The sequence below is a fragment of the Dysidea avara genome, chromosome 1 (assembly GCF_963678975.1).
Source record: "Dysidea avara chromosome 1, odDysAvar1.4, whole genome shotgun sequence".
Taxonomy (NCBI): domain Eukaryota; kingdom Metazoa; phylum Porifera; class Demospongiae; order Dictyoceratida; family Dysideidae; genus Dysidea; species Dysidea avara.
In genome coordinates, this window is record NC_089272.1 from 33,857,945 (window position 1) to 33,873,391 (window position 15,447).

The 15,447-nt window shown below is 38.0% G+C and overlaps 1 protein-coding gene across 3 annotated transcripts in view; it reads left to right on the plus strand.

Annotated features, from left to right (window-relative positions):
• LOC136262748 (uncharacterized) overlaps positions 1–15,447 on the plus strand; it is a 103,583-nt gene that overhangs the window by 42,286 nt on the left and 45,850 nt on the right. The window contains exon 3 of one of the 3 annotated variants that reach the window (XM_066057162.1): positions 14,465–14,767. The exons of the other annotated variants lie outside the window; for them this stretch is intronic. Within the exon in view, the coding sequence (XP_065913234.1) occupies positions 14,686–14,767 (82 nt within the window). The 5' untranslated portion in view covers positions 14,465–14,685. The remainder of the gene's footprint in view (positions 1–14,464; positions 14,768–15,447) is intronic. 3 annotated transcript variants of the gene reach the window in all.

Consider the following 15,447-nt stretch of genomic DNA (forward strand, 5'->3'; position numbering starts at 1 on the left):
TTCATTATAATTAAAAGTTGAGCTACTCGTTATATGGGCAGAGAAATGTTTCATAACTGAAAGGACAGCAGATTCAGGACCTTACGTATACATACACCCTGCATGTACAAGTGTATATTACAAGTATAAAATGATTGCTTTACATACTGTACAATAGCCAATTTGTATGATAATCTGACAAGTGCATGTGTCACAATAATCTAATCCAAAACAGCCAAGCCATAAAAAAGTGTGGGCCGTAAAAAGGCTATGATAAAAAGAGATGCGAAATCAAAGGTGGCAGCCAAGAAATGGCTGTGATGGTAGGTTAATAGCAAAAAGTTTAACAACAACAATCCTGGTGAACTTGAGTTGCCTCCTCTAGGATTCAGCACCAGATTCACCTGAATTGTTATCAAAATTTTTGCCATTAACCTGCAATCACAGCCATTTCTTGGCCGCCACCTTGCATTTCACTTTTTTTTTCACCATAGCCTTTTTGGGGGCTGCACACTTTTTTTTACAGCTTGGCTGTTTTGGATTAGATATCACTTCTCATTTGTATTTGTACACCCCAAAGACAGCCATAAGCCAGTTTTGGGGTATCACAGGAAGAAGAAAAAGTTTTAAAGTAGATTTTTATACTTTAACTATTTTTGATTTATCAGTAAATGTGACCGGATTTGACAAAACCAGGCTTCCACACGCATCCAATTCTTTGCCTTTAACCTACTGTAACTTGATCACCCAACATGCTATTGCCCTGGAATTTTCACACGTTCTTTTCATACCATTATGAAATAGCAGGGCCAAATATGAAACTGATTGTATACATCTACAATGAGTTATGTTCCTTCAAAGTCATTAAATTGGATGTGTGTGGAAGCCTGGTTTTTTCAAATCCGTTCACAAATATACAAATGATGCATATTTATTACATGTAAATTATTTCCTACAGGATAACTTGTTTACAGCTGATCTCTCTACTAGGTGACTTGAAATGTAGCTGAACTCCCTACAGGTTATTTGCTTGCAGCTGAACTCTCTACAGGATTCTCTCTATACAGATTGGCATGTTTCCTGCTGAACAATCTACAGGGAAATCTGTTTGTAGTTGAAATTTTACTGGCTGATTCGTTTGTAACTGAACTCTCTACAGGCTGATGCTGTTTGTAGCTGTATTCTCTACAGGGTGACCTGTTTCTAGCTGATGTCTCTACAAGGTACTTGTTTCTATATAGCTGATCTATCCACAGGGTGATTTGTATGTAGCTGAATTTTCTACAGGGTAACTTGTTTGTAGCTGAACTCTCTACAGATTGATTTGTTAGTGGCCGAACTTTCTATATAGGGTGATTTGTTTGTAGCTGAACTCTTTACAGGGTGACTTGTTTGTAGCTGATCTCCCTATAGGGTGAGTTTTTCTAGCTGAACTCTCTACAGGGTGAATTGATTTCAAGCTGATCTCCCTACAGGGTGACTTGTAATGGTATGAATCGCTACAGTAATTTATCTGTAGCTGCATGATGACTGTTCTATTAGAGTATCTTGGTAGTTGAACGCTCAATTAGGGTGACTGTTCTATTAGGGTATCTCGATCTCGCTTTTGCTACATGTAGTTCACTTACTAAGTGGTTTGTGTTTAATCCCATTCTTCTGTGCTACTGCAAGGACTTTCTATGATCAGGACCTCCCAGAGAAATTAAGGGGCCCAGTGCAAAGAGTTGAAATGGAACCCGAGGGAAAAATGCCCCAGTTTCCCCCCCCCCCCCACCACATGATGTCTATGATGATTATTCCAGCTACATACTGATTTTCAGCTAATTGCTCTAAGCAGTTTGCCTTATAGGTGTGAAAACTAATATACTGCAGTTTTTTATTAATAAAAATAGATAGCGTAATTGTGACACAGGTTGGGTTTTGTATCATATCTCCATGGTCTTTATCTCGATGCTTTTCAAACCACAAAAAGGCACTCCTACGATGGTTACTCCATAATTTTCAGCTCATTTCTTCAAGGGTTTACTCTGTGGACATGACAGACCTTCGACCTTATTTTACGCAAATAATCGGTCATAACTCCATGAATGTTCATCAGATTTCTTCCAAACTTGGCACTGAGATCTGCTGTAATGAGCCCTTCAAGTGTGCCGGATTTCAGCCCAATTGGAGCACACATTCGTGTTTCATGGTGGATTTTGCAAAGTGTGCAAAATGAAGAAAAAATGAAGAAATTTAAATGAAATTTTGGTTACTCGTATCTCGGAACTCTCTGGAGTGATTTTCTTCCAATTTGGTATGTAGACTCTCTTGGTTTTGGGTCCTTAAAAGTGCAAAAAAGTGAAATCTACACTAAACAGCCAAGCAGTGAAAACGGTGCGGCCTACATAAAAGCCTATGTGAAAAAAGTTGTGAAATCAAAGGTGGCAGCCAAGAAATGGTTGCAATAAAGTTAATGCTTATAAATTTTAGTAATGGTTGTGTGCATTGTTAAAATTTATTAAAAATAACATCATTGCAGCCATTTCTTGGCCACCACTTTTGATTCCACAACGTATTTCACCCAGGCTTTTTAAGGCCACACTATTTTTCAAAGTTTGGCTATTTATGTGGATTAATATTTTATCTAAGGACTTTGTGCAATACTACTTCTATTTGCTAATAGTTTGACATATTTCACAATGATATGTCAAGGCACCATTGTGACTGGATTCTGGAAAAAAACAATCCAAATCGCACATTAGAAATTTTGAGAAAACAGTTTTAAAGAATTCAAGTCAGCATAACTTACCAAGGATAGTCAGCATGCATATGTAATTTACACAAAAGTATTACCTTTCAAGGAACTTCCAGCACTTGTAGCTGCTTGTAGAGTTTCCTGCCAAATAAGATAGAAAATCTGAGCAGTTGGATGAGCGAAGTAGTATCATGAGTGCTCACAAAGGGGTGGAGGGTGGTGGGGAGGGCAAGAGATAGACTTCACAATAGAGGCAGACCATGATTGGAGTCCAGACACAACATCACAGGGCTGTGCTGGCTCCTTAGCAGCTGATATGTAGCAAAATCAACAGAAAAAACACCCGACCAATATTATTACCAGTAAACTACTGATTGTCGCCAAGCCAGGTCCTTCTAAAATTACTATTCGAACACTCCACACCAACCAGAAAGACGTCTGTTAAATCAGTCTCGAGTAGTTTGTGTAGTACTGAGGGTCAAAACTAGTAGTATGATAGTGTAGCTATCCACTGGTAGTGTTAGTTTGATTTTGCCTGACGTGAAATTTGGAATGATTTTGTAAAATCTGGTCACATTTAGAGTATCAAGAAGCTGACGCGCCACACCATGAGCATATTGACAGGAAGAAAGAAAACACAATTTTCACACCTATGTAGCTCTGTGATCCCTTATCCGATTGAAACCAAATTTGCTACAGAAATGCTGGCCAGGTGCCTATGGCTGACTTTGAGATTTGTTAACCAGGCACGCGCCCACGAAGGCCAGCAGTGGACGCACGCTCGGTTTACTGAAATTGTTTTCCAAAAAGTGCATGTGTGTTTGTATGTTTGTATTTGTTTCTCTTTCCACACCCACGTGAGCAAAGTTTGTTTGCGTTATGTGATTAAACTTCTGGGCAGGTAAAGTTTGGTACAGTACTAGTGAAACGAGTTTATAGTTTATAAGGATGCGGTGAAGGCCTTGCCCAAAGGGCTCTACTGACGTCAAACAACTGAAAAACAACACAGTTGGCCTCCTAGGCTACCCGGGTATAATTGAAAAGGGGGCATGTCCATACATACATGGACAAAAATGAAGAGCAGCTTTAAGGCCTTACCTGGAGAATTTGCGTAAGAAATGTTATAGACGAACTATAAAACAGTAAAGAAGGTACTTCTGTGTATTATTAGTGATAGTGTTGGGCAAGTTACTTTTTAAAAGTAACTATATATTACTTGCAACTGAACTATTTAGTTACAGTTACATATTACCCATAAAATAAAGTAACTATAATAATATTACATATTATATTACTTTGTATCCGCAGCCTTAAACTGTCATGTGTAAACTACCACCTTATCACGTGACATGATTGCGTTGTTGGACAATGTGCAAATCTTGGGTATAGGAAAGAAGCTGGTGAATAAGCTTCATTCAGTAGGCTTCATTACTTTGTTATGGCTAGGCATTACTCAGTGGATTACTAACGAGATTAGTAACTTCATTATTTGTAGTAATAATATTACATAATATTAGATTCATTCCAGTAACTATATTACTTAGGTAATGCATTGCATTTGTAACTTGAGTTATATTACATGCTTTTATAGCGTATTTTGTTATATTACTTAATTACCACAGAAGTAATAATATTACGTAACGCATTACTCCCAACACTGATTAGTGAGTTAAAGCATTTTGTTTGAGGTATGCCTCCTTAGCAGCATAATTACAGAATTGCAAAATATTTCATCAGTTACAAAATACAAATTCAATTGCGTATGTATAGCAACAAAGCAAAACCTGATATAAATTACTGTTAATTAATTCCAGTTAGGTATGTTTGCTGCATGGCGCCTGGTTTTTAGAAGCAGCACAACATAAACTTGTTTTTACTCACATTTCTTTTCTATACAGACACATTGATCAGTATTGGAGACAGATTTATAATGTATTGTATTGCATAATTTACTTCAATTTTTGGTAATATTATAGTAATACAGTGCACATTTTTTGAGGATGTTTAATCAAGACTTACAGTAGTGAGTCGCGCAGCCAAGAAACTACAAAGCGCACATCCATATAAAGATGTGCGGCCACTACTGTGAGTTATTTACATATAGGGTCGCTTTTGCAATATTAGTTTTGGATTATGCATAATCTCTCAATAGATTTGTATTGCATTACATGATAAAAAATCTTTAGGAGTCGTCATAGTTTTCTTGTGACCTTGCTAAACTAAAACGTAGGCCTCGCAAAAATAAAACATAGGCATATTTCACATTATTTCTTTACATTATGTTACACCTACCATCATGTTATACCAGTCAACATATGATAGCTGTGTTTGTACAGTCCATCTAGCACTGACATTATCATACAGTACGATAGTACTGTATATTAGGGACATCGAAGGTGTGGGGGCGATCCGTGATATAATAATTATAACCCAAAAATCTGCCACCATTTTTGGTCACAACGACATGACAGTACCAAGCCCAGAAGTGTCTTCAGATTGATCCGAAATTTTTGCATCAAGTTGCTACAGAATTTAGAAAAAAATTATTCAACAGAATTTTCTACTGCCTGCCTTGCCTTGCCTTGCCTTTCCTTGCCTGCCTTTCCTTGCCTGCCTTGCCTTGCCTTGCCTGCCTGGCCTTGCCTGCCTTGCCTTACCTGCCTTGCCTGCCTTGCCTTGCCTTGCCTTGCCTTGCCTTGCCTTGCCTTGCCTTGCCTTGCCTTGCCTTGCCTGCCTGCCTGACACCTTCAGTCAAGCATAGTAGAAAAGTAGCTACAGCTATAGCCCAATTTTTTATGCAGAAACGTTTCTAGTTTGCTTAAGAAAAAATCTTTAGTATATTGATAAGCATACAATGCTTGCGCTACTGTCTTACCTTTTATCCTTCTTTACCATGGCCATCAGTCAAGATTCTACTGCTGAGAGTTAATAGACTACAGTATGGCTTCCATACCAGTGTATATTGCATCAAACTATTCGAATACACATGGTCGCCGGTTCAGTGCACCAAAAACTAGGCCTGTACCTAATATGCCGGCATAATTGTGAGAATAATAGGTCACCAATTTTGTGAGAATAATTCCGGAATAATAGGATGGTTACAGGCATAATTTTAGAATTATCAGATGTCCACGGGAATAATCAGTGGAATGAAGGGGCGTGCCTATTCTTGATTAGCTAGAAGAAAGTACTAAATTACAAAGAATGATAGATAGCTGGAATTATTATACGAGTGCTGGCTGAAAGGATCTGAAAAACCTCTAAAAGATCGATATACTCTTAGAACGCTCAAATACTCTAATAGAGCAGTCAGATCTTTTCATGTTAACAATCTGCAGAAAGTATCAGGAATTTAACTACATAATTATCTGCAATTCTGAAACTTCTATATCTTATACCAGTGTATCTTCTTTAAGTCTTTCAACAGACATATTGACACTAAACTTAGCATGTAGTTATAGCTACAGCTTTAATACACTGATAATTGAAAACTCTTTTGATATACTCTCGACAGCTATTATACGTCTGTTGTAATGGCTATAACCATAAGATAGAATGATTCATTTATGGCTAGCTATTAATTAAATAATTAATTCTGACAAAACTACTTATATCAGCATCTTGAGAATTAAGTGACTATAGCTACAGAAACTAAGTGAACATTATTTTGGAATAACAAGCTAGATAAAAGAATAAAAAAGAATAATAGGAGAAAATTTTGAGAAATTCTGGAAAGAAAGTAGGTAAAATTTTGAGCATATTAGGCTCAGGCCTACCAAAGACACACGCGTACATGACTCGCTGTTGATATCGATCAGAGAGAGCAACTCACAGCGAACTATATAGCAATGTTTAAGTCAATAAATATAGTTTATTAAGTAACAATGTTAAACCGAGTCGGCTCATCCAGGTCCTGCTTTACAGATTATTCGGGTTTGACCCCACGTGATAAACTAAATGTGGACGTGTTACTACATGTCATAACGTAGCTCTGCTTCTTTCGTGAGCCATGCCCACTTCCATAAATTACAGTTTGTAGACATATGGTAGCCACGTTCATTCATCAGTGTGTGAGTATGCATGAATCCACACCCACTTACATAAATTAGTGTCTGTAGACATATGGTAGCCACGCCCATTCATCAGTCCATAGGTATGCATGAATCCACATCCACTATTGTCTGTAGGTTTATGTAGAGCCACGCCCACTGATCAGTTATTATTATATGAGTCATAATCTAGTATAATAGTGCTGTGAGTAACTCAGCAGGTATTTAGTGGTCATGAGCTTGCAAAAAAACTTCACAAACAAGTATAAGAAGTAATTTGGATTTTAAATTAGATAAGGGACAGTGTATAATGCTGCAATAAAAAGTACTGAAACAAGCTGGATTGAAGTAGTACGTAATGTCCAAATACTGTAAAAAATAAGAAGTGAATATCCCTACTGTGCATTGAGTGTAGCATAGTAGGGATGTTCACTTATTATTGTTTTACAGTATTTGGACATTACGTACTACTCCAATCCAGCTTGTTTCAGTACTTTTTATTGCAGCATTATACACTGTCCCTAATCTAATTTAAAATTCCAAATTTTCTTATAATTGTCTAATTATGGTTTACCCATATGAGTATTTTCTTTGATCAAACCTCTGATCCCTACAATGACTTTTAAAGACATGATGTGGACACAAACTCTAATGTCTGATAAACAAGTTGTGAAAGCATACAGAACCATAAGTTCCCTTGTAATGGCATTTTAAACAGAAATCTTGTAAATTCCATTTAGTGCCACACCCCATTTGAGCATTTATAATTGCCAAATGTCTTATAAATAAGGTGTGAATAACAAAGCCATTAGGGAAGGTGTGATCTTCAATTTCTCTATTTAATTTTTAATAGATTAACCACAAAGGTAAGGTGTAGCTATACAAAAGGCAACCTATAGGAGGTACCACCTATCATCTCTATGTAGTGTGCACCATGGAGTTTGTGTTGTGGCTTTCATTAATCATTATGCACATACCATGACACAACAGAATAATTTTTTTGCGATGGATTGCTAGAATGTGGTTCATGGTTTGCTTCTGACTGTGTTTATGAGTTGGGGTTGTTCTACACAACTTGCACGATATTGAAATTTCATGGATAAGATGGCCGCAAAATCCATAAATTTTTTTGTCTTATGGTAAATATACAACAGTGTTATTACAACACATAACACAACATCACATCAAGAAATTACTAAATTAATAAGTAAACACCAGTGGAGATTTCTTGGATGTCTGCATGATGACACAAGATTAAGTGAGACTTGTAAAAGAGAAGGCACTGAACCTAACCTTATATTAAACACACATGTAACTAACCTCGAACATCGGTTGCAACATGGCTATCTGACAACACAATCGGCCTTAGGCCTGAGCCTATTATGCTTTTGAAATTGCCTATTATGCTTTTGAGCATTGCTCCAAAATATCTCCTATTATGCTCCAATTATGCCCAATTGTGTCTCATTATGATCCAAATATGCTCATATAAAATTGTGTCTTGACTGCTCTATTAGAGTACCTAATGCATCTGTGAATGTTCTATTAGGATAAATCATTATGCGGTGACTGTTCTATTAAAGTATATCGATCTTTAACTAATCTTTCTCACAATGTAGCTGTAAATCTGATTTTTACCGTGTTTGCACACTATCCCATTCTGCATCATGCAAAATAGGCAGAGTTTCAGCTTCTCTAATAACTAATGCATAAAATTGTGCCTACTATGCTGGCACTATGCTGATGCTTTTGGCTACCTATTATGCCCCAAATTATGCTGACATAATTGGCGCAGGCCTAATCAGCCTACAAAAATCAACAAGTGGGCATTAGATACAAAATCTGGATTCTGGAAAATATCTTTATAAGCACGACATGTAAACTGATAGGGGTATTAGTTTGGTGCCATCATAACAGTACCCCTGATCCAGAAATAACTATATTCCTTAGTACATACATAGACTGACCTGGAAATTCACTACATCCTTGATATCACTACAGTCCATGTACAGTTGACAATTAAGTACTAAAAAACCCAAACACAAGATATTAATACATGTACAATTCCTAGCATTACTTCTTACCTGGTCCCAAGTTATGTATGTACCATGACCACATTCATCTACTACAACATACTACAGCTGTATGACCAGATTTCCTGTAACCGACAGGCAGGCATTAAATACAACACATCTAAAATCTTTGTCACTTTTTACACAAACGACACATTTGAGGATTCACAAGTTTGGCCGGTGACCTTACTATACTGTGTCCTGATTAGATAGGTTTCGCTGTAATAAATTCAGTTATTTAGACCAGTATGCAATGTAAATGAGTATTTTTGGACAAGAATTATGTACATAAGCTTACTTCTTCTGCCTACAGCTCCGGGAATTCTGAAGATGTCTAAATTGGCACTAGATTGACAATACTGAGAGTTATTTACAGGGCCGCCCACAGGGGAGGGGGGGAGGCAACTGGGGCATTTTGCCCCGGGCCCCAGCCGACCCCATGAAGGGTCCCTTGAATACCGTATATGACCGTATTAAAGCCGGGCTCAAATACACACAGGGGCTCAAATATACGCCGGGTACAGCTAGGGGACTGTCATAATAAACCCCGGGGCTCATTTAAATGCTGGGGTGCTAATTATGTGCACTGAAAGGGGTTCTAAACTCGTGTCAGCTGCCAACTATACAGTGATGTCTCGTCACCAGTCTTATGTCTTGTTTTCTTCGACTATGCCTTCTCTTCTGGTGATGGCCATAGCGTATTTATCGTGGTCATTGTCATCTTTCCGCCTGACTTCCAATGTTTCACCCAGCAGAGGAGTCCAAATGGGTTTATGTACGTGATGGGCTATGGATCAGTTTCGTATTTCGTAAGTACTTGTACTGGTACCTGTCATTCTCAACGAGTGGCTAGTAAGAAATAAACGCTCGGGTCCAAATTAACGCCGGTCTCGTTTAAAATCCGGGTCAAAAATGATTTATAGGAAATAAACGCCCGGGCTTCTATACGGTCATATACGGTACCTGTTTAAAAGATCGATATACTCTAATAGAGCAGTCAGATCTAAATACTCTAATAGAGCAGTCACAGTATTCTTCAGAGCAGTGTAGCAAGCTTATAGATAAGGAGATATGGTTGGTGAGGGGTAGCTATTGTCATTGTCAGCAGGTCATGACCTTTTTTTTTTCTTTTAGTCTTTAACTTACAGCTTGGGTGAAGTTGTGATTCAGAATGGAAACCTCCTTGCCTCTGGGGCCCCACTTTAACTCTTTGCCCTGGGCCCCTTAATTTCTCTGGGTGGCTTTGGTTATTTGGTCTGTACTAATACACCTTCTCAACAATTCCCCCATGAGATAATTCCAAGCCAGATGGCATTTGCTGCTACTCAAGTTGGTACCATCAGAAGTTTTCAGCTTGTATGGTCTCTGTGAATTTGCACTAGTTAGTGCAGACATCTAAAAGCCAATCACATACACACGGTTAATCAGTGCGAGGTGATATGTGGCACTTTACATACTAGCTTCACCATTCTTCACTCCACGTTTCATTACTGAACCTCCACTCCTCATTTCATTACTGAACCTCCACTCCTTGTTTCATTACTGAACCTCCACTCCTCTTTTTGTTACTGAACCTCCACAGTGAGCTGAGTATTCTCAACTTTTTAATATCTTTCTTCAAGTGGTGTATGTATTGTAGTTAAAGTACGCTTCTCCACTGACTCCATTGAAATCTAGTTACAATAGGACAAATGTTTATTATTCGTACTTCCCTCTCAAGGCATGGACTGCCATCGCGTATCACATGTGTTCACTTTACACTAGTGGTGTTACTGTACAGGGACTTTCCAAGAGATTTCCCGAAATACTGTATGTCACATGACAATTGTCAGTCAGGTGGAACTTATTTATTTCCAGTAATGCACAATGGAGCATGTGCTGTGGCTTTCATTAATCATTATACAGATACCATGGTGCAACAAAATTTTTAATGGATTGCTGGAATGTGGTTCATGGTTTTCCGGTGACTGTGCATATGAGTTGGTGTTGTTCCACACAACTTGCACAATATTCAACTTTCATGGATGTCTGCATGATGACATAAGATTAAGTGAGACCTGTAAAAAACTGAACTTAACCTTAAATTAAACACACATGCAACTAACCTGGAACATCAGTCGCAACACCAAACACACTTGCTTGGATATCTGATGATGCAATTAAATCCAGCAGGCACTAAGAGACAGGCATGGGGCGAAGTACTTTGGTACTTGTACTTAAGGACACTTAAGTACATCTTCTTGAGTACTTGTACTTATACTTAAATACTTTTTGTACAAATGTAATGTACTTGTACTTATACTTAAGTCCTAAGTAATGTACTTAAGGTACTTAAAATACTTATAAGTATTTTGAAGTACATGAAGTACTATGAAGTCCATTTACATACGTACAAGTTAAATAAATCATAGCTATGTATATTGGCTGAATTTGGCTCAAAGATCAAGACGCACGGTAGTGTGTTGTGCGGCCAAGAAGCCGGCGTGCAACACCCGTGAGTATATTGACAGGGAGAAAGAAAACGAAATTTTCGCACCTCCGTAGCTCTGTGCTAGGGATGCACCAATTTTGCCGGCAATTTTTTTGGAAAAATACTTTGGTAAAAGCAAAGAGCAAAATGCTGGAAAAATAGGTGGAAAATTGGAAAAATGAGCACCAAGGGATGGCAGCTTAGCACATTTTGTATGAAAAAGATCGAAATACTCTAATAGAACAGTCACGCATGGTATTAGGATAACATGAGCTCCTAGGAAATGGTGACAAAAGATCGAGATACTCTAATAGAGCAGTCACTATGTACAAAATATTCTAATAAAGCAGTCACACATGCTTGCAAGCTTGAGATGCTGCAATTAATTTTTACTGATGCTCAGCAAAATAGAAAAAATCCGAGCAAAATATTGAGCAAAATAGGTGAAAAATAAAAGAAGTGCTGGAAAGAAAAATAGGTGGAAAAAAAAGCAAAATAGGCTCATCCCTAATCTGTGCTGCCTTGATGAAACACGACGATTTTTGCTGTGGACACTCCTCCAACTTCAGTACTCCACATTCCAAATTTGAGCGAAATCGCTTCAGGCGTTCCCGAGATATGCAACTTCAAAAATTGGCTTAGTTTCTTGGTTTTTTTTCTTCTTATTTTTCTTCCTCTTTTCGCACACTTACAAAAACTGCTATAAAATGCGAACACCTTATCCGATTGCCTTGAAATTTGGCACACAGAAGGGGAGTATAAAGGCGCATCTCTGTACCAACTTTGGCTGGAATACCATAAACAGGCAAAGAGTTATGAGTGATTATTCACGAAACATAACACCAATATGTTGTCACGCCTACAGGGTAAACCGCGTATGGGAAGAAGCTGAAAATCGGTGGGTGAATAAGTTAACTATTGAACCTCAAACCTGTTGTGATTTGAAAGAAATCGAGTTAAAAACTAGGAAGACACAACGAAAAAACCAACAGTGTGTAACAATTACGCAACCGAGATTAGCTAATAAAAAACGACTACTTGCCACGCCTACCAGATAAACCGCTTGGGGTAATGCTTTCAAATTCGCTGTACAGATGGAGTAATCATCTTAGAAAGGCTCTTCAATGGTGTAGAAGAATCAGACTTAAAGCCACGGAGTTATAACACGAAATCCAACTTGGTGTAGCAAGTGCGAGATCGATATACTCTAATAGAGCAGTCATCCTAATAGAGCAGTCACCCTGAACAGAATTCAAGAGATCAGTTAGAAACAAGTAACCTGTATAGAGATCAGCTACAAACAAACCACCCTGTAGAGAGTTCAGCTACAAACAATTCACCCTGTAGAGAGATCAGCTAGAAGAAGTTACCTTGTAGAGAGTTCAGCTACAAAGAAACCATCATGTAGAGAATTCAGCCACAAAAAATTCACCTGTAGAGAGTTCAGCTACAAACAAATCTCCCTGTAGGGAGATCAGCTAGAAAAAGTTTCCTTGTAGAGAGTTCAGCTACAAACAAATCACCCTGTAGAAAAATCAGCTAGAAGAAATCACCTTCTAGAGAGTTCCGCTTCAAAGAAACAATCATTTGAGAGTTCAGCTACAAACAAATTGCTGTGTAGAGAGATCAGCTAGAAGAAGTTACCTTGTAGAGAGTTCAGCTACAAAGAAACCATCACGTAAGAGAGTTCAGCTGCAAACAAATCACCTGTAATGAGTTCAGTTAGAAAGAAGTCACCCTGTAGAGAGATCAGCTAGAAGAATTACATTATAGAGAGTTCAGCTGCAAACAAATCCCCCTGTAGAGAATTCAACTACAAACAAATCACCCTGTAGAAAGAACAGCTAGAAGAAGTTACCTTGTAGATAGTTCAACTACAAACAAGTCACCCAGTAGAGAGATCAACTAGAAGAATCACCTTGTAGAGAGTTCAGCTACAAATAAATCACCATGCTTCATCTTTTCTGCTTCATCTTTTCTTCTTCCTGTGGTAAACAAAAAATGATAGGTTAAAAAGCCCTAAAGCTGGCCATAGGCCGGCTTTGGGGTATACAAATACAAAAAGAAGTGAAATCTAATCCAAAACAGCCAAGCTGTAAAAAAAGAGTGCGGCCCTGAGAAAGGCTATGGTGAAAAAAGATGTGAAATCCAAGGTGGCGGCCAAGAAATGGCTGTGATGGTAGGTTAATGGTAAAAATTTTAATACCGACAATTCAGGTGAATTTTGTGCCAAGACCAAGCGGCACCAAATTCACCTGAATTGTTGTTGTTAAAATTTTTACCATTAACCTACCATCACAGCCATTTCTTGGCCGCCACCTTGGATTTCACATCTTTTTTCACCATAGCCTTTCTGAGGGCCGCACTCTTTTTTTACAGCTTGGCTGTTTTGGATTAGATAATATATTCCTGGATTGACATGGTCAGGTTTTGGTTGAAGTCACAATTGCTGCATTTGTTCTAAAAACAGGATTTAAAAGGTTTCCCATCTTCTGATTTGTTTCTCTGTTGATCTTAGAAACAGTTGTACTGCTTTTGGCCTGAAAGATTTAGTTGATCATTATAAGTAGGCAGCTATAGTAGCTAAGAAGAAACATTATGTCCTAAACAGAAAGTCAACAACAATGAAGTACACTCGCTTAGTACGTAGATGAATACATTGAAACTGATGCAGTAACAATGGCCCAAAATCCAGCAAGTAAGACAACCAAAAGAAATATCCTCTGCTTTCAAGGTTAGCAAAAAAACATCCTAGGAGTACCATCTTCCTCTGTGCCTGTTGAGAGACTCTTTAGCATTGCAGGAAAGGTATTTACTCCTGAATGATTTTGCCTTACAGATGGCAGATTTTCGCAATTTTATTAGGTGCAGCCAAAACTACATAATTTTTTTATTATATGCAATTGTGAACACTGTAAGCATAATACTTGTACTTAAATACTTTCAAAAGTACCAATGTCATGTACTTGTACTTGTACTTCAACAAATGTCAAAGTACTTGTACTTTACTTAAGTACTTTCACATGTACTTCGCCACATGCCTGCTAAGAGAATGTGCAAAAAATCTATATTCCAGGTTGGTAGATTATCAATGGAGTGACATGTGTAATAAATAGGCACTAAACAGAATGTACAACACAATTTCCTTTTCTTCAAGAACTTTTTAATACCTACGCGAAGATGCGATCACATGCTGATGGTAGTGAAATTCAAGCCAGTCACTGGCGTCTACAAATCAAATAAATCTTCCAGCTGTGGTACCGTGGCTCCCTCTATTAACAGTACCTGTAAAGGTTTGTTCCCGTTTTTTATCACGTTGGTGTTGTTTGCCTTTCCTTGACGTAGCGGTGTGCATCCTTTGGAATCATCATCATTGTGATGGCTGGTGGAGCCATCAAGTGCAAGGAATTAGCAAGCTCTGTGTCACCGGAAGCCAATCGATCGAAGAAACATCAGGGAGGTGACATATGTGGTGTTTGTAATGCTATAGTTAAGGATGAAGATGAGTGTAACATACAGTGTCAGTGGTGCAGTTCATGGGAGTACAGTGAGTGTGCCAAAATAAGTATAGAAGAGTGTACTGTTCTTGCTAAGTCAAGCATAAAGCTAGTGTTCCTCTGTACCACTTGCGCTCCAAACTTAGATGAGGCCCTTGAGTATTTTGGTGACAAGGACAATCACCCACCGCAAAAATTGATGGATAGCTTACCTGAAAAGCAAAGTCAACTTGAAAATAAACTGTCAGTTGTTGAGTCTAAATTGCATGAAATTAAAGAAGAACTAACGCTTCAACTTTCCAAGTGTCGTGAAATGCTTAGAACTCCTGAAACTAATTATGCCAAACCACCTGCTGGTCCTGCACTTATAGCAGACACGGTTTTTACTGCGATGAATGAAGAGAGAGATAGAGAGAAAAGACAGCTCAATTTGATAATCCATAATCTTGCAGAATCGAATTCTGATCACGGGGAAACCTGAAAGAGTGAAGATATAAAGCACACCACTGACACACTGTGAAAAAGATGGGATATAAGATGGTATTTCCAGTAGCTTATTGAATACAAATAAGCTTTAATATAAATCCTGTATTATACTCATGTTATACTTTAGTATAATGCATACTATACTATTACATATATG